At 40.3% G+C, this 27,668-nt stretch overlaps 1 protein-coding gene across 3 annotated transcripts in view; it reads right to left on the reverse strand.

The window, feature by feature from the left end:
- The window catches only part of NKAIN2 (sodium/potassium transporting ATPase interacting 2), a 1,179,899-nt gene that overhangs the window by 22,819 nt on the left and 1,129,412 nt on the right, over nucleotides 1–27,668 (reverse strand). For all 3 annotated transcript variants that reach the window (XM_086317023.1, XM_086317022.1, XM_086317025.1), the window contains one exon: nucleotides 3,190–3,250. In XM_086317023.1, coding sequence (XP_086173149.1) covers nucleotides 3,190–3,250 — 61 coding nt within the window. The remainder of the gene's footprint in view (nucleotides 1–3,189; nucleotides 3,251–27,668) is intronic.

The raw sequence follows: 27,668 nt of genomic DNA on the forward strand, positions 1-27,668 counted from the left end.
CAGGCTCAGCAGATGGCAGTGGTGTCCTGTGAGTTTGCACCGCCAGCCGGCCTGCCAGGCTGGGGCTCCGGCTTAGATCGCCGAAGGGTCAGAGATGTCAGCTTCAAGGCCCTATGTTCTCATTGGGGAAATAACAACAACTTTGCATTAAAGTATCTCGATAAATATTTATCAAACTGGCCTCTAGAGAAGTACATGAGATACCGTTTAAAAGGAGAAATAAGGAAGAAAATCTTCGGCTTTTGATGTGCCTGCAGTGACTCCCTTTAGTTCAGCGATGGTTTATTCTATTTTGTGGAGTCTTGAGTCTTTGGTCGTGGAGCCTGAACCCTCACTGTAGCTCCCTCGAGGTTGGTGCCTCTGAGGCTCTCTGGCTGCAATTGCTGCTGAGCCTCAGATATTAAAACTGAGGACAGACTGAGGATACGTCAGTACCCTCCTGACGTCACGGATACTTCAGTCTCCCAGGTGCATGATTAGGCTCTTATCTGCACAGTCCAGTCCCAGCACAGCTACAGAACCCAAACCATCCTCTGTTCCTTGTGAGACCCTTAGGAATGGAGACTTAACTAATTTGGCAGTTAGGGAGCTGGCACCTCCTCCTGCCCTACTTCAATATAAAACAAAGTAGTTTATATTTTACTAAGCAAAAAGACCACAAGGAGAAAAATTATCAATGATAAGGCTGCTTGCAATTTAGATTAATATAGGCGCTTAAGTTGAGTGAAGTAAGTCAGAAAGAAAAACAAATGTTGTGTACTAATCGTTATATGTGGAATCTAGAGAAATGGTTCTGATGAATCTGTTTGCAAGGGGGGAATAGAGACACAGACAGAATGAATGGGTGGATGTGGTGGGGGTAAGAATTGGGAGATTGGATTTATGAATGGATGCTTCCATGTGTAAAACAGATAGCTAGTGGGAACTACTGTATAGGGCAGACAGCTCATCGTGAAGCTGTGTGGTGACCCATATGGGTGGGATGTAGTGGGGAGTCAGTCACACACACACACACAGCTGATTCACTTCATTGTACAGCAGAAACTAATACAACATTGTAAAGCAATTATATTCCAATAAAAACAAGAAGTTGTGAGTTGTGGTTAAAATAAGGAGCTGTGGTCAAAATATATATAAAGAATAAGCATTATGGAAAAGTTTTTCAGATGGTTTAAAGATACGCCTTGTCTTCCAAAAGATACTTGTAACTTCACACCCCCTTTCCTTTCTATGGCTTTGACTAAAACTTGACTTAGGGACGAATTCCCTAAAAGAGTTTCCTGGGATTCCTGTTCTAGTTTCCTCAACTGACATTTCCATCTACATGTTTAGTCATGTCAGAAACCCAGAAATCCATCAATCTCCTTTTAACCCATCATTGAGTATTATCTTTATGTTTAAAAACATACATATCCTTTCCCTCTCCATTGCTGGTCTTAGGCCAGACCCTAATCTTCTCATCTCAGTCCTTACCATGGTATCCTAATTTGTCTCCCTTTCCTTAATCTTGATCCACCCATCCAAGTCTCTCCTTTATAATGTTTTGTTTGCATGTGTTTGCGTTTCTGATTCTGTTATTCTCTTTCTATTAACTGCCAATTGATTTGCCATCATGCTATACAAAATAAAGTGCAGACTCCTTACTTTGCTGTAACCATTTTTCTGCTGTCTCATCTGCTTGATGTTCCAGTCATCTCTGGGTGCCCACTTCCAGCACAGGGTGTAATTCAGTCATATTATCCTGGTTCCTCTGCCCTCAGCATGGCAGGCTGTGACATGTCTTGATGCTTTTTCACCTTTTGCCTGGGATCACCTTAGTCCTGCATCAGCTACCCAACAAATACTTATTTACTTTCCAAGACGAAACTCAAGAGAATTCTTCTCTATGAAACCATTCCCGATTCCTATTCTATCTCCCCACACTATACACTGTACAGAGTTTTATTAGACTTATTTGTTCACATGTTTTTTTCCCCTACAAAATCCTTAATTCCTAGAGGTAAAAGACTGCATATCATTCATCTAAAAACATTCAAAGACTGACATGGCGCTTCACACATTGAGGAGTATTTTGTAAATGCTTATTTGTAAATGACTATCATTTCCTTTTGCACACAGCATAATATAAACTATGCACTGTATAGTCCTGATTTTACATCACGTGCAAGTGTGATTGAGACCGTGTGTTCTCTAAATGAAACATCTGATACAGCCTCCTTCTTTCTACTATGATTGGAAAGTGAAGAAGAAACACATGTTTCTCTGAGCGTTTTCCTTGGATCATCCTATAACAGAGCAGTGGATTATCATCTTTCCCCCTACTGTCTCAATACCCCAGTCATTATGAACATTTTTGAAAACCAAGAAAAATGATCCCCAACTCTGATTTTTCCTCAGAGTAAATATAGCTGTATGGCCAAGTACCCAGAGATCACTGAAGTACTTTTTCCAGTCCTCCTCTTTCAGATCCTTGGGGCAAGAAAGAGTGAAACTTTCTATCTGCCAGTTTTCAGAAGAGTAGAGGACAGTGGAACCACTTCAAGGCTTGTGAGCGGGCCCTGCCTTCTATACTTTGGATTAAGCAGTAGTGCTAAATACTGAGACTCTGAGGTAACATTCTTGCCATTTGTATCAAATTATAGCAACAAAACTGGGCCTCCCGGGTGGTGCTAGTGGTAAAGAACCTGCCTGCCCATGCAGGAGACGTTAGAGATGTGGCTTCCATCCCTGGGTTGGGAAGATCCCCTGGAGGAGGGCATGGCAACCGACTCCAGTGTTCTTGCCTAGGGAATCCCCACGGACAGAGGAGCCTGGTGGGCTAAATTCATAGGATCGCAAAGAGTTGGGCACGACTGAAGCAACTTAGCACGCACACAGGAACAAAAAGGAACTATCAACATTTGGTTTCGTGATTTCTTGAATTAATCTGAAGTTGGTTCTTGTGGGAATTTTTGAAACTACTACAAATTGTTGATTGCTGTGATTTGTAGTCCTGGGTGACACCCATTAGTTATCTGTATGCTGGATACTTTTTTGAAAAACACTTTAGCCTGATGCGTACAAAGGGCTTAGTCCCTGGTTCTAACGATGTGTTAAGGGATATCCTCTGAGAAGCAGATAGTGTAGGTAAGAGGCAGTACAGAAGGTGCTCTGGACTTGAAAGAAACAGGATAGAGCTTTCATACTTACAGCTGTCCTCTTCTTCAGTTATACATTTCACAACATAACAGGCGTAGATGAACCCTGCCAGCTGAAACAAAATAAAGATGCTTTAGACATGAGGCAAAGACAACAGAACTGGACCTCACCGGGGCGGGGGGGGGGGGGGGACTTTCCAAAGGCAGGCAGTTTGGACTAGATTTCCGTTCCAAAATGGTCCGTCAGATTGGTTCCAGATTCCAGTGTGGATTCTTGATTCATACAGTGTGCCTTACAAATGATTACATTACTGTTTTCCTTTGTTCTGCATTTACGTATGAGATTTGTTAATTGCCAGGCAATCTACAACAAATTATTTTAGGTCTTGAAAAAGAACTGTGGTCATTCATTAATGGATTAACATTTGCATTTGTGCCAATCAACTTCTAATTCACTTTTCATTAGCCCAGAGCCTAAGAGTCTAAAATTGGATTCCTGCTGACTAGCAGAAAAATGTTTCAAGGGAAAAATATTGAGCCAATTCCATGGAAAGTTGCATGAACACTTTGTAAGTAAAACTTGTTTAGACCAGTTTCAGGAACCAAGACCAGGAACACAACACACCAGGTATAATTAAGATGACGTGCTACAAAAGAACAGGGTAGATAACCTGTATGCACTGAACTGGGATTGCACACATCAGAGCATCCTTACCAAAACATGCGACAGAGGTCCCTGTGGTCAGGGAAGCTTTTGATCACTGAAACAAGTATCTGTGAAGGAGCACAGCAAAGCTCTTGATGTATATCCCCTCAGATGTCATAGTTTTGTATTCCTTCATTTAATTATTGAGTCAAATAATGAGCACTGGTGGAAGGAAGGAAACTAATTTCCTGATATGTGGAAATTTTTTTCCCTCCAAGTAATCCAGTCTGAAGGAATTCTAAAAAGCATATGCTCAGGATAGTGATGAACATTATTCACAATGACATTTCAGACAGGCATTGATCTGCTGAGTATTTGGCATCGGGGAAGGGAACCTTGGAAAAAAGGCTACCGTCTTCAATTAGGAAGCTAAGGTACAGAGCAGAGAGCTGCTGCTGTGAGAAATCTAATGAACTTGTTTTTCCATTATCTGACAGATTGCAATATTTCTGGAAGACATGAGTGAAACAGTTTAAGTCAGAGGGTACACTGAGAGATTTAATGAGAACTATTTGGAGACAGAAAGAGGTCCAGTTCAAAGGAACTTTAGAAAATCTCTGATTTGAATTTGAGAAGGAAAGCATGTTCTGGCAGATTCTAGTTCTTTTTCAAAGAGAACTGGCATGAGATAAAGCGGTGGTTTTCCCAGCACAGAAGCAGCGACCCTGTTTAAGAGAGAGAAGTAGATGAGGAAGAAGACTTGTGCAGAATATTCTTCACCAGCTTCTGTTTTCAGATCCTGAATGAGAGGAACCGTGGAGCCCCCCTGCCCTCCCATGCCAAGTGGGTTATCTAAACTGTTATACATAATAATAAAGAGATAGAAGGCATACTGGGGCTTCCCAGATGGTGCTAGTGGTAAAGAACCTGCCTGACAGTGCAGGAGACATAAGAGACAAAGGTTTGATCTCTGGGTTGGAAGATCCCCTGGACAAGGGCATGGCAACCCACTCTAGTACTCGTGCCTGGAGAATCCCATGGACAGAGGGAACCGGTGGGCTACAGTCCATAGGGTTGCAAAGAGTTGGACAAAACTGAAGCGACTTAGCACACAGTGCAGATAACGTACCACTGATGTTACATTAGCCCTTGCTATGCTATGCTAAGTCGCGTCAGTTGTGTCCGACTCTGTGCAACCCCATAGACGGCAGCCCACCAGGCTCCCTGTCCATGGGATTCTCCAGGCAAGAACACTGGAGTGGGTTGCCATTTCCTTCTCCAATGCAGGAAAGTGAAAAGTGAAAGTGAAGTCGCTCAGTTGTGTCCGACTCTTTACGACCCCACGGACTGCAGCCTACCAGGCTCCTTTGTCCATGGGATTTTCCAGGCAAGAGTACTGGAGTGGGGTGCCAATGCCTTCTCCATTAGCCCTTAGGTTTTTAAAAAATGTATTAGAAAAGTTACCAAATAACCATTTTTCTCTTTGTGGGTATTGGCAATAAAATTGTGATAGTAAGAAACATTTCCTTATATAATGGAATCATCAGAGTTACTGTTTTTATGAGATTTACTTTTCGAGTACTGGGTACTGTTAAAAACCAGTGTGTTGTGTTTGGCTTCAGCAAAGGTTTTGATATGACCAAGCAAAATCACACAGTGATTTGAACATTTTTACGGATAGTGGGGAAAACAGATTATACTAACACTTTTTAATCTTTTGTCCACCAGGACCCATGAAAATGCCCTCATCACTGAGTGACCTAGCCCCATTGGTGTTTTGTCACAGGTGCTGGATCTGACACTTGCCAGGCAGAGAAGCTATGGGTTTGGTTAGATCCCCTGGGTACTGCTTGTATCTCCTCTCCTTCCTCTGCAGGAAGGTGTTACCATTGTGGCTAATGCCATAGATTTATCCATAGTTCATCTCTTCAGGTTAGAATACTACAGGCAGCATTTTTTCCCAGTCACAGAGCTTTTCTCTTGATTTTCACTCATCACTTAATTACTTTGAAATGAAAATCTAGGTAAAGAGCACAGATAAATTCTGAGATTCAGGGCCAGTGAGTTTAAACTTCTCATTAAAGTGCCACTGGAATCTAGATTATTAAGTGCATTTCTCTCCCAGGACGCAGCCCTGGCACTGTATTGTGCTTACCAGTGAGCTTTTAATTGTATTCAGTTGCATTCTTTAACTATCAGGGGAGCGACTTTGATATAAAAGTAAATCCTGCTGCATTTCATTACAAAAGCTTGCTGATTAAGAGAACTTCAGCTTTTAAAATGGTCACCTCTAAATACAAATGGAAATGAGTTTCCCCCAAATTAGTCAGGATTCATAAACCTCTGTTACCTTTCAATTTTCCCACACCGAATAAATTTCTAATTTAATTTTCACTCCCTCGCAGCAATTTATAAATTTACCTTCTGAAGAGCAGTTTCAAAGGATTTCTTACAGCTCTGAATACTTCCTGTAACGTGCAGCTCTGTTAACTGTGCTCGGGCCACAGAGATGAACCAGGCTGGGTTTCCCAACCTTGGTACCACTGACGTTTTGTCAGTGATTCTTTTTAAGTGATTCTTTTTCTGTGGGCTCCATGGTACCTTATAGGATGTATAACTACTGACACCCTATGATCAAGACAATTTGACAATTGAGATAATCCAGAATATCTTGGAGAAGGAACTGGCAACCCACTCCAGTATTCTTGCCTGGAAAATCCCATGGATAGAGGAGCCTGGAGGTAGTTCATGGGGTCGCAAAGAGTCAGATACGACTGAGCGACTAAACACAAAATGTCTCCAGACCTTACCATACATCCTTCAAAGGCAAAACTGCCCCTTGTTAGAGCCACTGTTATAGACACAGTCTAAAGGATCTTGCAATCTTGTGGCAGGGATACACATATAATTGTAATTCAAAGTAGATTAGAATAAGTGTCAGGAGGAAGGAGGAAAATTGATTGTCTCCTAACTGACGAACAGTAAACGGCTGCTCTCGCGTTAGCTCATTAAATCCTCACAACTGCCTTTGGAAGAGCATTGTACGTATTTTTGCAGAGGAGTGGTAAAACGGGCCTTGCTTTGCCTGAGTGAGTTCATTAAGTGGGGAACTTACAGCTGTGTTCAAGGAAGAGCCAGTCCTTTGATCTGATGGGTGTGTGTGGACCTCATGTTAGAACAAGGGAAATAAAAGCTGTGAAGGCAGATTAGGGCTATAATCAGAAGGCTTTGAGTATGAATCAGATTGCAATTCTGTGTCATTTTCTACACAATACACTTAAGGAGCGCCCTGTCTTCAACCAAAAATGTGTAAAATTTTTTGTGAAATACAAATCCTTCCTAATGTGATATATGTTGCTCCCTTTATAGCCTCACTTCTCACCACTCCTTGTCTCAGAACTGACACCAGTATGAAGCTGTTGGCAGTTTGCTGACATATATCAGATGGTTGCCCTCTGCTCTTTAACTCATTAACCCCTTCTACCAACAAGGTGCCCGGCCCCTCTACACCTGCTCCCTTTCTTCCTGTCTCAGTCCTGCATCTTTGAGTAGTTCCGACTCATCCTTTAAGACTGAACTGAAGTGTTGCCTCCCCAAAGAACTGGGAATCCATCCCCTGGGTAGATTGTAAGTGACAGGCTGGCATTTTTGGAGATAGACCTTGAGAAATGGGGGAGGGGGCTTTGAGAGGGAATAAGCAGAGGAAAGGTGAGAACACCTTCCCAGCAGAACTCAGAAAGCCTGTGGGATGATGTGGATTTCATTCAGGGAGAAGCAAGATGGCCCCAGTTCCGAGGAGTTTGGGTCATGTGAAGGGTAGTAATGGTGCCCAAAGCAAGAAACAGTGACCGACATTGTCGTAGTAGGTCTGAATACCTGGAATTAAAATAAAATTATTTTATTTTGTTCCTTATTTAAAGATGGCTAGAATAACAATGGCTAGATACTGGTGATACTGTATTAATGCTGCTGCTGCTAAGTCGATTCAGTCATATCTGACTCTGTGTGACCTCATAGACGGCAGCCCACCAGGCTCCCCCATCCCTGGGATTCTCCAGCCAAAAACACTGGAGTGGGTTGCCATTTCCTTCTCCAATGCGTGAAAGTGAAGTCGCTCAGTCGTGTCTGACCCTCAGCGACCCCGTGGATTGCAGCCTACCAGTCTCCTCCGTCCATGGGATTTTCCAGGCAAGAGTACTAGAGTGGGGTGCCATTGCCTTTTCCGGTATTAATGCTAGGCAAACATATAATTATCCTCTTGTAGAAAACCAAAATATTACAGTTGTCTTAGTCTTTGGCATTCAGAGCAGAGCCAAGCCTAAATCTTTTTATTTTTATTCATCTATTCACCTTGACACATCTAATATGATTTGTTCACTTCTAATTCACCTTATAGGGAATTACATATCATCTTGATATCATTACTGGCTGAAAGGAAATTATACTTTCTCTCTATAACTAAATCAGATTAAAATTCTTTTTTGTATCAACAAACCAAATTATGACTCTGTGTCCCAGAAATTCACTTAGAAGCTAATAGGTAAGTAGAAACTAAAATCTTTGGTAAGTATTTTAAAAGATTTAATTATAATAATTGAAAATTTAACAACTTTAGTGTTTCAAATATTATATTTTGGACTTTTTATTTTCAGGAAGTTGTACGAGATGTACTTTTTCCTAACCCTCCCCTTAAGTAGAGCTGAAAACCCCGGACATTATATATATGTGTGTGCTTAGTCACTCAGTCATGTCCAACTCTTTGTGACCCCATGGACTGTAGTCTGCAAGGCTCCTCTGTCCATGGAATTTCCCAGGCAGGAATAGTGGAGTGAGTTGCCATTTCCTCCTCCAGGGGATCTTTCTGACCCAGGGATTGAAACCATGTCTCCTGTGGCTCCTGCATTGGCAGGCAGATTCTTTTCCATTGAACCACCTGGGAAGCCATATATATAAATATATAAAACACATATAGGAAGGCTCTGAAAGGTGGAAAGAAGGTAGACTGACTAGGAATCTTGGGACCCAAGGAAGGACATGGGAGTGAATATCCTACTTTTCTTTTGTCTCATGTATACCGCGCTTGGAGCTGAAGAAGCCCACAGCCCAGAAATGCCAATGGACACACATAGTAAAAAAGCCCCAACAGAAGCCTGCTGTCTGACCAAAGGACCAGGGAAGGGAAAGCCTAGCAAGACAAAAAAAATTAAAGACAATAATTTTTGGCGTCAAAAGGAGTCGGACACGACTGAGTGACTGAACTGAACTGAACTGAATAGCCCTGCTTTAACTAACAACACAGAAAAAACTATAGCCCCACTGCCCAACCACAGCAGCAAAGAGTGGGGAGCCGAGTCCTCGCCTCTGTCTAGGCTGTGATGTCTGAGAAGTCAGAAAGGGAGCCTGGACTTGCATTCCTTCCAGGAAGGAGGAAATCTCCCTCTGTAGTGTCTGCAGAGATCACAGAGGGAGTCTGGACTTCTGGCCTCTCTCTGGAGCAAGGAGCACCATTCGCTTCCCAACTGTGCCTTGTCAGAGGTGGCTTAGTGGGTAATCAGGTCTTTCACCAGTGCCCAGCAGCAGGGAGGTCAATCCCCTGCCCCGTGGTGTCAGATGAAGCCGACTGGGAGCAGTAACAAGGCCCTCCTACCCCTCCTAGCTATGGAGGTACCAGTGAAGGCTGAGTGGAAAGGAGCTTCCGCTATCTCCAAGCCTTAATGAGAAGCCCTTCCTCTCTTGAGTTTCAGTTGAGTTTGAGTGGGGAAGCTGGACTTCTAACCCCTACTTAGAAGTAATGAGTCGGTTGGTATCTCTCCTTCTCCTGCCAAAGTAGCACCAGAGAAAACCAGCTAATCAGAAGGTTTAAGAAAGAAAGATACAGTCTCATAATGTAATACCCAAATGCCCATGTTTCAATCCAAAATTCCTCACTTATAGCAATAAGGATAATGTTCTCAACGAATGAAAACAGGCGACGGATGGAAGCTAACACAGTGTGACAGAAATGTTAGAATTATCTGGCAGACATTTTAGAGCAAAAAAAGAAAATGCTTGAATAAGAAATTATGAACACACTTGAATGAAAAAAAAAATGTCAGCAAAGAAATAGAAGGTGTAAAGAAGACCCAGATTGAAAATATAGAACTGAAAAAAAGGAAATATCCAAAATTAAGCTCAGCTGCAGAATGGAGGAGACAGAACTAAAAAAGTGAGCTTGAAGATAGAACAATAGAAATTACCCAATGTTAAAACAAGAGAGAAAAACAGTAGACTAAAAAAAATGGACACAGCCTCATACAGCCATGAGACTGTTAAAAAAAAAAATCTAACATTTGTATCATTGGAGTTCTGAAAGGAAAGAAAAAAAAAAAAAAAAAACCACTACTGAAAAAGTGCTTGAAGAAATAGTGACTGCAAATTTCCCAAATTTGACTTACATAGTCAAGAAGCTGATTGAAGCCCAAATAGGAAAAACCCACAGAAATTCATACCAAGATACACGATGGTCAAAATTTAGAAAACCAACTATAGAAATCTTGGAAGAGGGAAAATGGAAATATTTATGTATAGCTACTTTGGAAAACAGTTTGCAGTTTTCTTAAAAAAAAAAAACTAAAATGCAACTACAGTATAACCCAGCAACATACTCCTGGCCATTTATGCCAGAGAAAGGAAGATGTGTTCACACAATAAACTGTACATGAAAGCGTATAGCAGCTTTATCCATAATAGTCCCAACCTGGATGCAATCCCGATGTTCTTCATAGAATGAATTGGCATATCTGTATTATAGAATACCACTTAGCAATGCAAGAAAGGGACTTGTACATGCATCGATCGACCTGTATAAATTTTCATAGAATTTAGCTGAATGATAAAAGTTAATTCCAAAAGTTATATCCTGTATGATTCCATATAAATAACATTCTGACATGACAGAATCAGAGAAATGGAAATCAGAAATCAGAGAAATTAGTGGTTGCCAGGACTAAGGAAGGTGGCATGTCACAGGGAAGTGGATGTGACCATAAAAAGGCAGCAGGAGGGATCCTTGACTGTACCAACGTCAGCATCCCGATCGTGCTGTTGTACTTTATTTTTGCAAGTGTTACTATTGGGCTAAAGGGTACATAAGACCTCTCTGTATTATTTCATAGAGTTGCATTATGTATTTCACTATTATTTTGCAATATTTCACCACTGTTTTCTATGTATTTCTACAATTATTTCACAAAAAAGATTAATTTAAAAATACTGCATTCTAGCTAACTGTCATTTATGTTAAAAGACCTTTTGTATTATAATTTCTAAATTTACAAATGTATTTAAACAAGGTGGACGTACTTGTTTTCTTAAGTACAATGACACATTTTAATTCTGATCTCTTAGATCAACATAGAAGTTCACAATAGTTATTCATACTGATACAATATGGAATTATTATTCCACACTCGTTTTTTAGACTGGGAGTGGAGATGGGGGTAGCAAACAGTATTTTTTTTTTTTTTGTATTTGCAATTATCTCATTCTCGACTAGTTTTGTGTTTCATTTAAATTAAATAATCAATTTTTGTTCTGAATTATAACTCAGATGTTATAAGCCCATGCTTTTGGTTCAGACATGACTTTGAACTGAAAGATATTATGCCCTCACAAAATATACCTTTAAGTTGCAAATCATTTTACTTCTTTGCATCTTATTCCATTTAGGTATTTTGAGATTGCTTTAGCAAAGTATCCTAAAATAATATGATTAGTACCAGTGTCATTAATGAAGGTCTTTCATATGAAATATTTTTTATGTGGACTGGTGTATCATTTCAGCTGTCCACCAGATTATTCTTATCCTAAAGTATTCCAGTGGTTGTGCTATTAAGCAGCACACTGCAGATTTTCTTTGCTACAAATAATCCAGGTGCAGTTACCAACCTACAGTAACTCGCAAAGGATTGCCTTTAGGGCTATTGTGAAAGTTCACAGCCTACTGAGTCAGAAAAGCTTTCCAGAGGATCAGAAACATATCTTAATACCAGCCTTTAGGTATTGTGCTGCATCACCAAGCATGACTGTATTAAACACTTTTTAAAAGATTAAATAAAAGTAGACATACATGCAAACTTGCATTATCTACTTAAGGCTGGGAAATGGACTGAACCAAATGCCAACGCTAGCTTAACCAATAACTCCTGTTCTAAATTGGCCTCTGGAGACTGGTAGATTTCTTCAGGCCAATGTTACCAAAAGGTTACCCGAGTTCAAATGAGTCTAATGTATTAGTAAAGTTGGAAGAGCAGGCGATTCTTGGGCAGGGTAAAAGACCACTAATAAAACTCAAATGTCATCATGGCTAATACCTCTCTCAAAGTTTAAGTATCACATTAGTTTAAAAACTGTATTGAGAGCAGTAGTTCATCCATTCTGTATATCTGCTAGTTGGGTGTTGCGTGTTAGTCACTCAGTCGTGTCTGTCTCTTTGCGATCCCGAGGACCGTAGTCCGTCAGGCTCCTCTGTTCATGCAACTCTCTAGGTGAGAATACTGGAGTGGGTTGCCATTCCCTTCTCCAGGGGATCTTCCCAACCCAGGGATCGAACCTGTGTCTTCTGCATTGGAGGCAAATTCTTTACCGTGGAGCCCACAGGGAAGCCCATCTGCTAGTTGGGAGGAGATCAAAGAAATGGCTGGTCTAGTGCAATAGAACTGCCACAACATACCTTTAGTTTTTGAAAGAGGACCCATAGTAGGAGTTTGTAACCAAAACTGTTCATTGAAAATAACTGGCATTAGATTATACACCTAAAACTAATACAATGTTATGTGTCAATTGCATCTCAATTTTTAAAAAAGAAAATGATTGGAAAATGCAAAAGGCAGTCTATCAATAGCCCTCCACTATTTTGATAATGAAACTAAGTTTAAGATTGTATACATGTCACGTGTACTAGGGACCCTGATTTATTCACAGTGAAGCATTTGAGAAAGTAGTGTTGCAGTGTCCTATGAAATGTAAAAAATCGATACTGTCCAGCGGCAACTTTGAACAAAAGAAGTACGTAATGCTTTTGTGAGCAAATGGTACAAACAGCATCATTTTTTGCTCGGAGGTAATAGGGGGAACCTAAAGCAAAATTAATTGTACAATAAGTTCAGTTCAGTTCAGTTCAGTTGCTCAGTGGTGTCTGACTCTTTGCGACCCCATGAATTGCAGCACGCCAGGCCTCCCTGTCCATCCCCAACTCCCGGAGTTCACCCAGACTCACGTCCATCGAGTCAGTGATGCCATCCAGCCATCTCATTCTCTGTTGTCCCCTTCTCCTCCTGCCCCCAATCCCTCCCAGCATCAGAGTCTTTTCCAATGAATCAACTCTTCGCATGAGGTGGCCAAAGTACTGGAGTTTCAGCTTTAGCATCATTCCTTCCAAAGAAATCCCAGGGCTGATCCAACCAGTCCTTCAGAATGGACTGGTTGGATCTCCTTGCAGTCCAAGGGACTCTCAAGAGTCTTCTCCAACACCACAGTTCAAAAGCATCAATTCTTCGGCATTAGACATGTGTAAAAATAAATTAGCTCATTTTAGGTTATGTCAGCATTAGCAGACAAGGATAAAGGTGTTCAGTGTGTTTCACTGAAGGAAGTGTGCTGTTCCAGAGAGGACAGTGGGAGTATAAGGCCAGATTCTTCTGAAGAGACTAGGAGAATTGTACTGAAATAGTAGTTGCAAAAATGACCTGTTTGTTAAAAAAGGTGCTCAAACCATATTAACATTTCTTTTTCAGAGGTGCTAGGTTAGAAGATAAGGGAAACGTAGAATATATAATGTACTTGGGGCTTCAGCACACGTCATACCATGATATTTCAAGAAATCGTGAATAAGATGACGTCATGAGACTACATATATGTAAATGTATAGGATGTACATGAAGACTATACCCCGGATCTGTATCTGGTTAAAGACCCGGACTCTGAAAAGAACCATGATGAAGAGATCAGTTTAGAATTGGAGGGCAGTTTCAGTAGCATGCTTCAGGTGTTTCCCCTTAAGTCTTAGTCTGTATGTCATTTAAAAATTCTTGAGAAAGAACAATGATCTAGTGATCAAATTCTGTAATTACATGCAGCGTTCCTAAACTAGTGGTGTGGTCCTTGGCTAGATGAAGGGAATACTGTGTAAACAAAGTATTTTTACAAACAAAGTATGTTTTACACCTCCTATGTCAAACAAGGGAGGTGAATAGCCCTACTTCCTTCTGGTCTCATCGGTCAGAATACTGACAGTGTTTGATGCTGGTACCACAGCTGAAGGGAGATACTCGACCGAATGGTACCCACACTGTGAAGCCAGACAGTGGAGTGAGAGACGATGAGTCAACTTTCTGGCTCATAGAAAGGTCTCTGTGAACATTGTTGAGGAGGAGGAGGAGGACAGAGAATTTCCCGTGTAATTTGATGGTGGACTGTTTTCTGGGGCCATCACTGAAAACCACATGATCTCTGTGATCACTTCCTGTCAGAGATTTTAAAAATAATTAGTGAATAAATTATCACTGTTTAGAAATGAAAATTTGGAAATGGTAGGCCCATTACCTATGTTTTCTGTAAGCAAAACATTTCTGTGTAATTAACATTTAACAAAGAGCAAAGTGAGCACCTCTGCCCATTACTTTAGTAAATAATCTGTTTCTGTGCGTTAAAGTAGCTGTGATGAAATACTGTAGGCCATTTAATATTTGGGAGGTGGTGAGTAAGACATTATTTTTGGTCTCTAAGATTCTGTCTGGTTCACATTTCTAGGAGAATCTAAGATCCTTACAACAAGATCACTGCATACGTGTTGGCACAAGGCCTCTGCTTAGGCAGAAGTCATTCCTTCCAATTTCATCTGAGAATACTAAGGAGATTGGACTTCACGAGAGACCTTTCTGGTCTCTCTCCAGTTATCATCTTCCAGGCTAGAACTTGATTTCCATTTAACTGTTTCTTTACAGAATCAGGAGCTGAGTCAAGAAATATAGCTGGGACTCATAAATCTCACGGAGAAGCCAATGGCAACCCACTCTAGTACTCTTGTCTGGAAAATCCCATGGACGGAGGAGTCTGGTAGGCTGCAGTCCATGGGGTCGCAAAGAGTCAGACGCGACTGAGAGACTTCACTTTCACTTTTCACTTTCATGCATTGGAGAAGGAAATGGCAACCCACTCCAGTCTTCTTGCCAGGAAAATCCCAGGGACCGGGGAGCCTGTTGGGCTGCCGTCTATGGGTTGCACAGAATCGGACACGACTAAAGCGACTTAGAAGCAGTAGCAGCAGAAATCTCACTGGGCAAAAAAAAAAAAAAAAATCTCACTGGGCACACTACAAGCTTGACCTCTCACTCCTTGCTGGCTCTGTTGAGTCAGCTGGAATGTCCCCATGGCTTGGAGGCACACGCTGTCCTCTCATAGCCCAGAATTTCAGCCCAGGCTGACTGGTTACGTGGTAGGAGGGGAGAAAAGGTTAACGTTGTCCAACTTTGACTTTTCGTGAAGGATTTCTTCTTTTGGAAGATAATGAGTATCAGAAAAAGTGTTAAATGACAAACTTACTATTATAAAAAAATTACTGATTAACATCGTATAAAAATAATGTCAACAAGAAGAGTGCTCTCATTGTACTAAAAAAGAAAAAAAAATGAAATAAAAAGGAAACAGGGCATACCAGCTAGAGAGAAGAGTTGCTTCAGAATGTTACAGTAAACTTAGCTGTATTTTTTAAGGTTTTGAAAAATGGTTAAATAGGAAGCTTAGAGCAATCAGTGGCTTGACCATGACATCTGTGGGAATAAGCCTTATGCTTTATGAAAAGGTATTTTATGTAGCATTCAATGAAGCTTTCTTTTGAAGCAGAGTACTTGTTGTAACATGTGGCTGAGGAAGATGAATGGGAAAGAAGGTAGTAACAGAAAAAGAACCCCCAAGGGGAATAAGATATGGATTGTGGAAGACACAAATTTGAAGACCAGTTCTTCCCAAAGCAATTTTAAAAAGCACAAAACTGAATTAAAGTGTCATTTAAAAGACCCGTCAGCTCTTCCTTGGCTAGCAGAGTAATCTAGTTGGATTGAATAACTTCAGAGTCAGAACTTGGCTATGATTGGTGTTCTTCACTGTTCTCTCTTCCTTTCTATCTGAGTTACCTTCTTCAACATAAATCCTAGATTACCTTCTTTCTGCCGAACACGTAGCCAGTATGAGGGTGAAAGATACTGAAGATGATCCTTCAGAATAGAAGGGTTTCATTAATTAATGGTAATACAGTTGGTACCACTTGGGAATATATAAACTAGGAAAAATGACAACTGTATTAGTATGTTTTACTTCTTCATTTTTCAGTGTTTAAATTTCAAACAACCAATCATCTAACAAGCCCCTCATGTCCTGGGAGATAGAAAAGGAAAGGCTAGTGATTACTATTCACAGCAATAGCTAACATTGTTGAAGTGTTCACTATATTCTGGGCATATGTTCACATCTTTATAGCTATTGTCTTATCTGTTCTTTCCAGAACCAAGGAGAGATTTTCCTATCATTACCCATAATTTACAAAGAGAAAGCTGAGGCCTGGGGGAAATTAAATAATGCTTCAAGATTAAGAGATAGTAAGGAGAGGACTTGAATCCAGGTCTGCAGCTGCTGCTGCTGCTAAGTCGCTTCAGTCGTGTCCGACTCTGTGCGACCCCATAGACGGCAGCCCACCAGGCTCCCCCGTCCCTGGGATTCTCCAGGCAAGAACACTGGAGTGGGTTGCCATTTCCTTCTCCAATGCATGACAGTGAAAAGTGAAAGTGAAGTTGCTCAGTCATGTCCGACTCTTCGAGACCCCATGAAGTGCAGCCCACCAGGCTCCCCCGTCCATGAGATTTTCCAGGCAAGAGCCCTGGAGTGGGGTGCCATCGCCTTCTCCGTGAATCCAGGTCTATAAACCTGAAATACGACGTTTGTCACTTTTACATGGTATTGTTAATTTACCCAGTAGGCAAAACTGACTCCTCTCACGCAAGGGGAACATAAGATTCCAAAACTCTGAGTGAATTCATATTCAGAAAAATCCTAAAATTAAGTTCACCTACTTTTCCAAGTTGGAAATTTAAACATAGAGGATAATATTGAGCTTTGGACTAATGGAGGTTGGAAATCAGCAAGAATAAAACTGGCTCAGCTACCAGACAAACCACAGAGGAGTTAATGCCACTCGTGGGGAGCCTGGGGTGTGTAGGAGAACTGGAATGTTCCTCCCACTTGTTTAATTACTATTTCAGTTCTCTTTCAGTAATTCCAACTCATCATGATTTTCTAGTCCTCAGAATTGTTTATAGATGATTCTACACACTGGGGCTTCCTTGATAGCTCAGTTGGTAAAGAATCTGCCTACAATGCAGGAGACCGCAGTTCGATTCCTGGGTCAGGAAGATCCTCTGGAGAAGGGATAGGCTACCCATTCCAGTATTGTTGGGCTTCCCTTGTGGCTCAGCTGGTAAAGAATCTACCTGCAATGCGGGAGACCTGGGTTCAATCCCTGGGTTGGGAAGATCCCCTGGAGAAGAGAAAGGCTACACACTCCAGTACTCCGGCCTGAGAATTTCATGGACTGTACTGTACATGACACGGGGTCGCAAAATTTGGACACGACTGAGTGACTTTCACTTTCTATACACCAGAGTGGGCTTCTTATATTAGAATCTATTGGTGAGCCACTAATTACCATCAGTTTACTGCTGGTGAGCAAGGCAAGTGTCACATTACATGAATAGTCCTAGGGGCCATATGGTTCTAAGAGCCTGAAAATCTAATCAGTGGCTTTCCTTGCTCATATGATAAAAATCAATACCAGACATTCAAGAACTTGCCTTGTTTGGTTCAAGCTTATCCTTCCAGGACCAACTCTTATGGCTTCCCTTTACCTCTCCATATTAAATCTCCAAGCAATTACCCCTGTCTATATGACATACTGTTTGATACCTTCATGCTTTTAAATATGGCATTTCTCTAGCCAAGAAATGAAATTTACCACCATATAGTGAGCGTCTATATGTAGCATGGGTTACTTCAAGCCTACTTTTCAGAGAAGTGTTTCCTAAATGTCAAAGGGCACAGATAGGTACTTTCTGCTCTATACTCATATAGCACCGTGTTAAATACCTTTATTATACAACTTCATTCATCTTATTGTAATTCTTTTTTTTTTTCTTTTGCCTATTAACTCTTAAACTCAGCTATGAGGATTCTCAAGACCACCCAAGAATATGTTTCTGATCCCAGAAAGTTCCCTCTTGCCCCTTTCTTATCATCATTTCTCCCAATCCCACCTCACTTACTAGGCAATCACTGTTTGGAACTTAGTAACCATATAATGGGGCTTCTCTGGTGGCTCAGATGGTAAAGAGTGTGCCTGCAATGCAGTAGACCTGGGTTTGGTCCCTGAGTCGGGTCGATTCCCTGGAGAAGGGAATAGCTACCCACTCCAGTAATCTTGCCTGAAGAATCCCATGGACAGAGGAACCTAGTGGACTACAGTCCATGGGGTTGCAAAGAGTCAGATAAGACTGAGCAACTAAGCACACATGCGACCATATAATAATTTTGCAGAGTCTTCATACACAAGGCAGTGGCACCCCACTCCAGGACTCTTGCCTGGAAAATCCCATGGATGGAGGAGCCTGGAAGGCTGCAGTCCATGGGGTTGCTAGGAGTCGGACATGACTGAGCGACTTCCCTTTCACTTTTCACTTTCATGCATTGGAGAAGGAAATGGCAACCCACTCCAGTGTTCTTGCCTGGAGAATCCCAGGGACGGGGGAGCCTGGTGGGCTGCCGTCCATTGGGTCGCACAGAGTCGGGCTGCCGTCCATTGGGTTGCACAGAGTCGGACACGACTGAAGCGACTTAGCAGCAGCAGCAGCATACAGAAAGCAGAACCATACAGCTTTGTGTATGGCTTCTTCCATTTATCATGCTATTTTTGAGATTAATCCCAAGATATTGCATGCATCTATAATTTAATCTGTTTTATTTTCAATTGGCATTCACTTGTATGAATATTCATATGTCAGTTAACTTTAGCTACATAACAAACCACCCCAAAATTTAGGGTTTGAAACAGCAACCGTTCATTTTTTGCCCATTGTCCTGTGGTTTGGCAATTTGGGCTGAGTTCAGATGGGCAGTTCTTTTGCTAGACTTGGTTGAGTTCACGCTTGCATCTGTAGTTGATTGTCGATCATCTAGGCAGCTCTTTTCCTCAGGCTTGGCTGATTATTAGTTGAGGTGATGAGGACAAATGTACCACTTACTTGTGGTCTCACATATTTAATCATCTATCAGGGACATCTGGCTTGTGCAAACTGATGTGGCAGATTCCCAGAGCAGTAATAATAGGTTGAAAATTTCAAATCTCTGTTTGTATTATTTTTGCTATCATCCCAATGTCAAAATGAATGGGTTGCCATTATAGCAAAAATCTCCCATGATACCCCAATTTATTTATCTATTAATCTGTTGAGGGAAACTCTAGTTGCCTCCAGATTTGGGGTGCTATGAATTAAGCTACCCTAAACATATTCTGGAGAAGGCAATGGCACCCCACTCCAGTACTCTTGCCTGGAAAATCCATGGACGGAGGAGCCTGGTAGGCTGCAGTCCATGGGGTCGCTAAGAGTTGGACACGACTGAGCGACTTCACTTTCAGTTTTTACTTTCATGCATTGGAGAAGGAAATGGCAACCCACTCCAGTGTTCTTGCCTGGAGAATCCCAGGGACGGGGGAGCCTGGTGGGCTGCTGTCTATGGGGTCCCACAGAGTCGGACATGACTGAAGCAACTTAGCAGCAGCAAACATTTTCTACAGATATTTTTGTGAAGCTGTATTTTCCTTTATCTTAAAGTGATACCAACTAGTGGAATTGCTTAGTCATTGCAGGGTAGGAGCTTGGCTGAATGGAAGTGGTCTGGGTCTCTGGAAATAATTAGCAGAGAGAACAAACTGTGGATTCTTCAAGAATGTAGATTGTTAGTACCAACTTTTGTCTTTACTTTTTGGTATGTTTGTGCAGTGTGATCATCTTCTCGGTATCTGATTATACCCTAAACTTCAGTGAAGTTTTGTTATGCATTCTTACATTGGAAGTCTTTTGGGGAACTAAAGGAATCAAGGTGACAATGTACAAAGATGAGATATAAGGAGACAATTGAGAATTCAGTTAAAAGAGTGGAGTAATGGTGTCAAGAAAGACCCCAACATTCTCCCAGTGATACTTCTGAATACATTGTGTATGGAGTAGAAGTTTGGACTACCTTTTAATCCTGAAGAACAAGTTGATTCTATTAGATGGAAGGCTTTTATTGGCAAATGAATAAGCATAATGCCTAGCACTTAGCACTCAAAAATTAACTAGTTTCTATTTCCATTTAGTTCCAATTCTGTATCTTGGGCTAAGTCAAATAATTATACTTTAGGGTTTCCTGATTAAATAGTGACAAGAAGTTATGTTTTGTATAGGTTACAAGTCAATATGAAGATAAATAAAGTCATAACTATGAATGTACTTTGAGTTCCTAGGAGAAATATTCTATGCTTTAATCATTCACATCATCTTTAGATGTTCGTCAGACTCAGATTATATTCAACCATCCTCATGAAGAAGGAAGGAGGTCTTTTTATTTCTTTTTTGTTCCCAGATGTATTGATTGTCTCAAGTGGTTTCTCTTTCTGCTTCCTACCTTTTTTAACTTTAAGGATGCACAAGTTGAGAATTGTCAGCTACGTTAGAGATTTTTATGTTTTTATAAAAATGTTATTTATGTTTTTGATTTTTATGATTTTCAACTTCTAAAATTGAAGACTTAACATAAGCATTAGAATGTTTATCTTACATAAATTTTACAAGTCCTTAAAAGATATTTATTCTTTCTTAGTAAATATCATTCATATTTCTGAGCTTGGAGTTTTCCTATTAATTTCTTATCAAACTAATTCTATCTGTATTACAGGTTCTTATTTTCTCCCTCTAATTATTATGTTATTAAAGTTTTCTCATTATACACTTGTCAAAAATTATCAAAGAGAGTACAGCATTGATGACTCCATTAAAGAAATAAGGGGAGAGTAAACAACAGAGGGGAAAAAAGAATTTGATAAGTTTGTAAAGATATGAAAAAAAAAAGACTGCTGAGAATGGCCCCCATGCAAGGATTTTTTAAAAAACTTAGTATTTACAAATTATGATCCAAATGCTGTAAGAACCATGTTTTTGTTTCTTTAATTCAGCATATTCATATTTATACTGACTTGTTTTTCTTGCTCCTAATCTGGGAAAGTACACTTTTCATTCCATTATATTATTTACTATACTTGAGAATGCACAAAGGACCATGCTCTTCATCGCCGCAGCATCCGCTCAAAGGGAGAGCGAGCTGTCTGCTTTTTCCTTTCTTTAAAGATGTTGTCATTATCAGTTCTCCCAGAAAAGTGAAGCTTGGTGACAATCTATCTTTTCACTTTACCTTAATGACTTAAAAACTGTTGAAACCTTACTGCTGAAAGTTGTTGCTGTGCGTGCGTGTACGTGTGTGCGTGTGCACGTGTATATGAATGTAGGTCTTAAGAGAGCAAGAAATACTGAGTAAGTGATGGCATTCCATTGGTTTTCATGGTCAAGTTGGTCCCCATCTGCTTCTGCAGATCAATTTTCTAAAATTCAGACAAGTCTAAGATTTTTTCTACTCCTGATTTCCCCCTCCAGTTCTTAAGTCCCCATCTAGAATTTGTTTGTGACTAAGTGTGCTTCCTTCTAAATCCCCTTGTTCAGATAGCTGATTCCGAACTATCTGCAACTTCATCATTCCAGTATATGACACTCCATCTTACAGCTTCCTGAAAAGCAGGTAGACTTTGCTGTTCCTCATCTATGATGAACATATTCAATCTGAGAATATTAGAAAATAATAAAATTAGCATTTTACTATGCTCATACACAAACTCTTTTATTCCTCACAGTCTTCTTGTGAGGTGTAGGTATAATTATATTCTCTTTGTAGATGAGGATTTGGGGTTATAGAGAAGTTAAATGACTGCTTTGAAGTCACCTGCTATCAAGCTGTGGGGCTGGGATTTTTAATCCGGGTAGGCTGGCTCTAGAATACATGTTCTTCATCACTATTCTACACTGCCATTTCCTGCTAGGACCCTAAAAACTGCATTCTTCTTGGCACTATGCGTTTTTGGAATGCCTGTTTTATGTATGAAGATGTGTCCCTTGAAATGCAGCTAGTTAGGAAAGTAAGCATAAATAAGTATCAAAAAGCATTATTTTCACCCTAGTCTTTAACATTTATTTCTTAAAAACCCAAAGTAAAGGGAAGACATTTTATTATATTTAAATCCTTAGGCAATTAGAAAATCTGATTGCATGGTAATATAGTTCATTGATTACATTTTATTTTACAGAGGTAAAAATATCAGGCTCAAATGAACTATTTCTATTTCTTAATCACAATTAATAGACTAAACACTTAAGCCTCTAACCTAAGTTGCCTATCTACATGTAAGATGAAATAAACTGTGATGAAGATGAAATATAGAACCCAGCAGTAGAAAAAAGGAAACTCCTAAATTTTCTAAAGTCCCTTGAACTGCAAGGAGATCCAACCAGTCAATCCTAAAGGAAATCAGTCTTGAATATTCATTGGAAGGACTGATGCTGAAGCTGAAACTCCAATACTTTGGCCACCTGATGAGAAGAACTGACTCATCGGAAAAGTCCCTGATGCTAGGAATGATTGAAGGCTGGAGGAAAAGGGGACAACAGAGGATGAGATGGTTGGATGGCATCACCTGACTTGATGGACATGAGTTTGAGTAAGCTCCGGAAGTTGGCAATGGACAGGGAAGCCTGGTGTACTGCAGTCCATGGGGTCACAAAGAGTCAGACATGACTGAATGACTGAACAGAACTGAGCTGAAAGTAACTGAGAAAAATACTGGGCACAAACATAACATGAATAATTGTTAACACAATGTTCCTATAAATTAAAGTTTGGTACTCTAGCTATTGTTGGAGAAATTTTTTGAAAAACACAGTTTTATCTATTAGAATATATGGTATAATGCTAAGTCGCTTCAGTCGTGTCCGACTCTGTGTGACCCCATAGACGGCAGCCCACCAGGCTCCGCTGACCCTGGGAATCTCCAGGGAAGACCACTGGAGTGGGTTGCCATTTCCTTCTCCAATATGGTATTATAGATGTTTAAAAGTTATGTTGTATAAAAGCATAGTTCAGGCTTTTTTAAAGTACAAGTGCAAAAGAATATGAGGCTATCATAGAAATAAAATGCACAGCTACACCCTCAAGAACTGGTATTATTTGGGAGGTAAGGGAAACAGACACACACTAACATCACACACTACTTGAATCAGGTAGATAAGAGGCCTGAAGGGATGATGTACTTTTTTCACTACCTTTCTATGGCTCTGATTCCTTTTTCCACTCTAAGCGGGTATATTGAGCGGAGGGTGGATGAAAAAGAGAGGTGAATTAATCTACTTCCTTTTCTCAGTTCTTCTGTCCTAGAATTGCAGCTCTATTTCAACCTCAATGATGTCTCAAGTATGGTGTTCAGTAAAAGTCAAGCACCATGCTAAATCCCGTGGGCAGAGGAGCCTGCAGGTTGCAGTCCATTGGGCCACCAAGAGTCAGACACGACTGAGCGACTGAGCATACACATACTGTGTGCAGTAAACCCAGGGCACTGGCATTCTCAGAGAAAATCCTATGCCACACTATTGGGTAGAAATACAGGTTCCAGAGTTAGGCAGATATATCCATGGAGCATTCATGAACAACCAAAGAAAAGTTAGGTTTAATCATTTCTCACAGGGTGGTCCGATTATAGACAGAAATCTCTGCATATCATCTCAGAAAAAAATTCCCCCAAACCAAACTACAAATGGACTCGGGGGAGAGATTTGATTTTTCTATCTTGCCAGAGACGCCAGCTTTAGTTAAAAGCAGCAGAGTATTGAAGCTGGCATAGAAAGCAGGACACTTCTGAGTTGGTTACTGCATCTTGGCGGGCTAGACAACTTCAGATTTCTTTTTTGGTTCTCTTGGCCCTGAATCTTTGGATACTTTCTGTATTTCAGCAGCTTGATCTTTCTAAGAAGATGGAAATGTTCAGGATGGTAAAAGTTAAAAAAAAAATCTTTATTTCAATTAAACTGGTGTCAACAGTGTTCTGACCCTGCCCATTGCAATAACTTTGACTGATACCAGCTTGGCTCCTCACAGTGTTATCTTAGCTAAGATGTTAGTCAGTGCTCAAGATGAATGTAAGATTGAAGCATTTTCCAACTTCAGAGAGAATGTCTCTTTGTGTTCACATGGAATTATAATACATTTTCATGATAAATTGCAAAGTTTTACCTGTATGCAAAGAGTTTTTTTGGTGGAGGGGCTAGGAATTAAATGGGATTAAACAAACAGAATAATGCATTGTTTTCTGGGCAAAGTTTCCTAAATACTTTAGAACTTGAGTATATTGTTTGGAGATGACTTCACTTTATAATGTAGGTTTTTAAAAAAAATCTGTCCTGTGTCAATTTCTTATTTAAACCATTAATCCAATGGGTGAAAAATAGAAGTTCCTTTGAGAAGATGAAAGGCTGGCTTCATACCAAGAAAGCTACAAAAGAAGGTTCAGGATGACGTGGCCCAATTAGTCTCCTGGAAAATTGGCAGCTGCAAAACTCACTTCTGAGTTCCATTTTTGTCTGTCTCAAACACTGTCAAATACTCGCTTTTGCTTTTACCACTCAATCCATCAGACTTAATATTCCCGAATCCTGTAGTTAAAAGTGATGAAGGGTTTTCTCTTCATGGAAGTAAAAAGTACCCAGATCATTTATTTATAAAATATAGACAGCCCTTTCCACATGCTATGCCCAAGTGTAGTGGGAGTACTAAGAACTGAGAGATCAGGAAATGAAAATTTCTCTTCGATTCCATCTAGAGTTGTAAATTCACTTTTAGACTTAGTCATCACATTCTTGGACAGCCTCTGGAGCCTTGGTGATCTTTCCAGCTGCACACCAGGCATCTCCCCTTGGGTGTCCTAGCAGACACTGTAAACTTTCCATGCCCCAAACTAAATTTCTGCTCTTCTCTTTAACACCTGAGTGTACCCACAGCCTTTCTGTCTTAGGAGATGACAGTGCCATCCTTTGAGATATTAAATCTCAAAGCTACTGGAGACCTCCTGGACACTCCTGTCACACTGCAGAACCCGGCTGTCATGAAATACTGTAGTATTTGCCTCTAAAGAATATCTAGAATCTGATCACTTTTAACTTCTGCTGTCTCCCAGTCCCAAATTGCCCCTTCTCTTACCTGGACTGCTATTATAGTCCCCTAATTCATCTCCCCATTTCTATTTATAATCTACTTGCAACACAGCAGCCAGAGTGACCACTTAAGAATGTAAGTCAGATCATGAACTTTCTTTGAACAAAACTCTCCCTGGCTCTCCAGTTTGCTCAGAGTAAAGGCCAGAGTTGTTACAGTGGGGCCCAAATGTAACATAATCTGTCATTACCTCTCTGACCTGACCCTTTTCCTCCTCTTCCCCTTGCTTACTATTCCCTTAGCACCATGAGTTTTTGTTTGTTTGTTTTTTTTTCCCTCTATTTCTTGAATAAATAGGCCAAAGGTAGCCTTAAGGCATTGGATATTCTCTCTGTACCTCTTTCAAGTTTTGTTCAAATGTCACTTTCTCAAGGTTGCCTTTTTATCTTCACTTTGTCTGTTTCAAATTGCACCTTCCTTGGCACTCTCAATACCTCTAATTCTGCTCTATTATTTTTCCAGAGTAATTTCATCTGATGTACGAACAGGTCCTTTTTATTCCATTTCTAAAGTTAATTGTGTGGTTAACCTGGGTTATTTTGGCACTAATGATCTAGGGAGAAATTGCTGGGTCTGGTTCCACTTGGTAAAACTGACGATAAGTTGTAATTTGATCCTGGTAGCCTACCTTGAGAAAATTTCCTCAGAATTTCTTCCAGATTCAAATTTACCTCCATCCCTACCCACCCTGAAAGCCCGTAATCCCATTTCTAAGGGGGTTGTCATCATTCTCTGAGCTGGAATTCATCCCTTCGCTACGGTTTAGGTGCTACATTCTCCTGTTTCCTTTCTTTATCATCTACCTTTAACTCCACCTCTACTCTTAAATGTTCCCACCCTACTGTTCTTTATCTTCTAAGGAAAAAGCCCCTGAAATTGTAAAATGCCCTTCACTGACCTATGTCTGTCTGTCTTTCTATCTCTCTGTCCCATTTGCAACCAGAATTTTGAAGAATTTTTCTATACTAGTTCTACATATCTTTCATCCCACAACCCAGAGAAATCAGACTTCCAACTTCTCTGTCGTAAAACTCTTCTCACTAAGATGAAATCCTGTGGCTTTCAGGATGCTGACTCTGTGGACAATATTTAATATTTGTCATGGACAAATTTTGATTACTCGACTTGGTTTCAGTTCCAACACCACTGAAAAATGCTCAATGTCTTGAAAATCTCACATCCCTTCACCTTAATGATAATGGTCTCTTTTAACTTTTCTTCCATCTGTTGATACTTTTCAATCTTCTTTTCTGGGTTCTTTTTAACAAAACATTGAGTAATTATGATTCCAGAGTTGTTTCCTGGATCTTCTTTGCTTCTCATTTCACATACTTCTGTTTTCGCTTTCAGAATAAGTATTGTTTATGGACTTTGAATATAATTTTAATGAGAGCAGTATTATATAAAGCCTGATTGGTCTGGGCTGTGAAATGAAAATCCTATGAAGAAGCAAGTATAGAATAATCCTTCAAAAAAGTGGCTGCATACAGGAATAAGATTCCAAATTCGTATCTGCTGCCTGACCTCCATCCAGGATGCCAGACTCTACTGTGTAGCAGCCCATGGACATGGACACTTGGATAAGCTGGGGTATCGCAGACGTGTCTTGTTCAGCACTGAGTCTTCTTTGCCTTCAACTCTGGCCCTCCTCTCTTGAACCCTGTGTCAGCGAATAGCGCTATTACTGTTACATTGCATTAGCCTGAATTTCAGACTTTATCACTGACACCTGCGTCCTTACTTCCACTCTACTAAGTCCCGAGTTTCTACTTACTAAGAATCTATAAACTTGGTTCTTTTTTTCCCAAGCATATTGCCACTGCTTTAGTCTGGGACCTTGCCATTTCTTGCAGAGTTTACTGTAATAGGTTGCCAATTCATTTTCCACAGTGTGGACAGAGTGATCTTTCTACAAATGCAGTTGTATCATACAATCTGCTTTAAAAAACCTGTTCATATACCTTCAGGACAAAATTCAAACTCTTTCACCTGGCATATATTGTATTTTAAGATTTGCCTCCTGCCTGTCACACCAGCTTGATTTCCTTTATAGAAAACACTATATGTTCTAGCCATACCAAACTTGCAGTTATTCATAAATGCCATTCTCTCTCACAGCTCTCCCAACATCTAATAGCCCCTTGACCCTATTCTTCCTTCTAGGTGAAAGAGAATTATTGTATTCAACTTGAGAATCTTCTTCTTTCTTAAAAAATCAGCTTAGAAGTCATCCCCTCAGTCTTTGTTTGGGCCTTACTTTAGGAGATAAACCCTTCTTTTTAAAATTTAAATTTGTTTCATTAAGTTCAAAATTAAACTATGCTCACTAAATGAAACTAGAAAAAGAAAAATAGGAATTACTCATAATTCTGCCATTTACTTAATCTCTGTTAACATAATCTTTTCTACCCTATTGTATCTATCTCATAAAATGTATCTAAAATATACATATAAAA

This window comes from Bos grunniens, chromosome 9, assembly GCF_055505025.1.
Source record: "Bos grunniens cultivar Pamir isolate PY7600 chromosome 9, Bosgru_T2T1.0, whole genome shotgun sequence".
Lineage (NCBI taxonomy): Eukaryota > Metazoa > Chordata > Mammalia > Artiodactyla > Bovidae > Bos > Bos grunniens.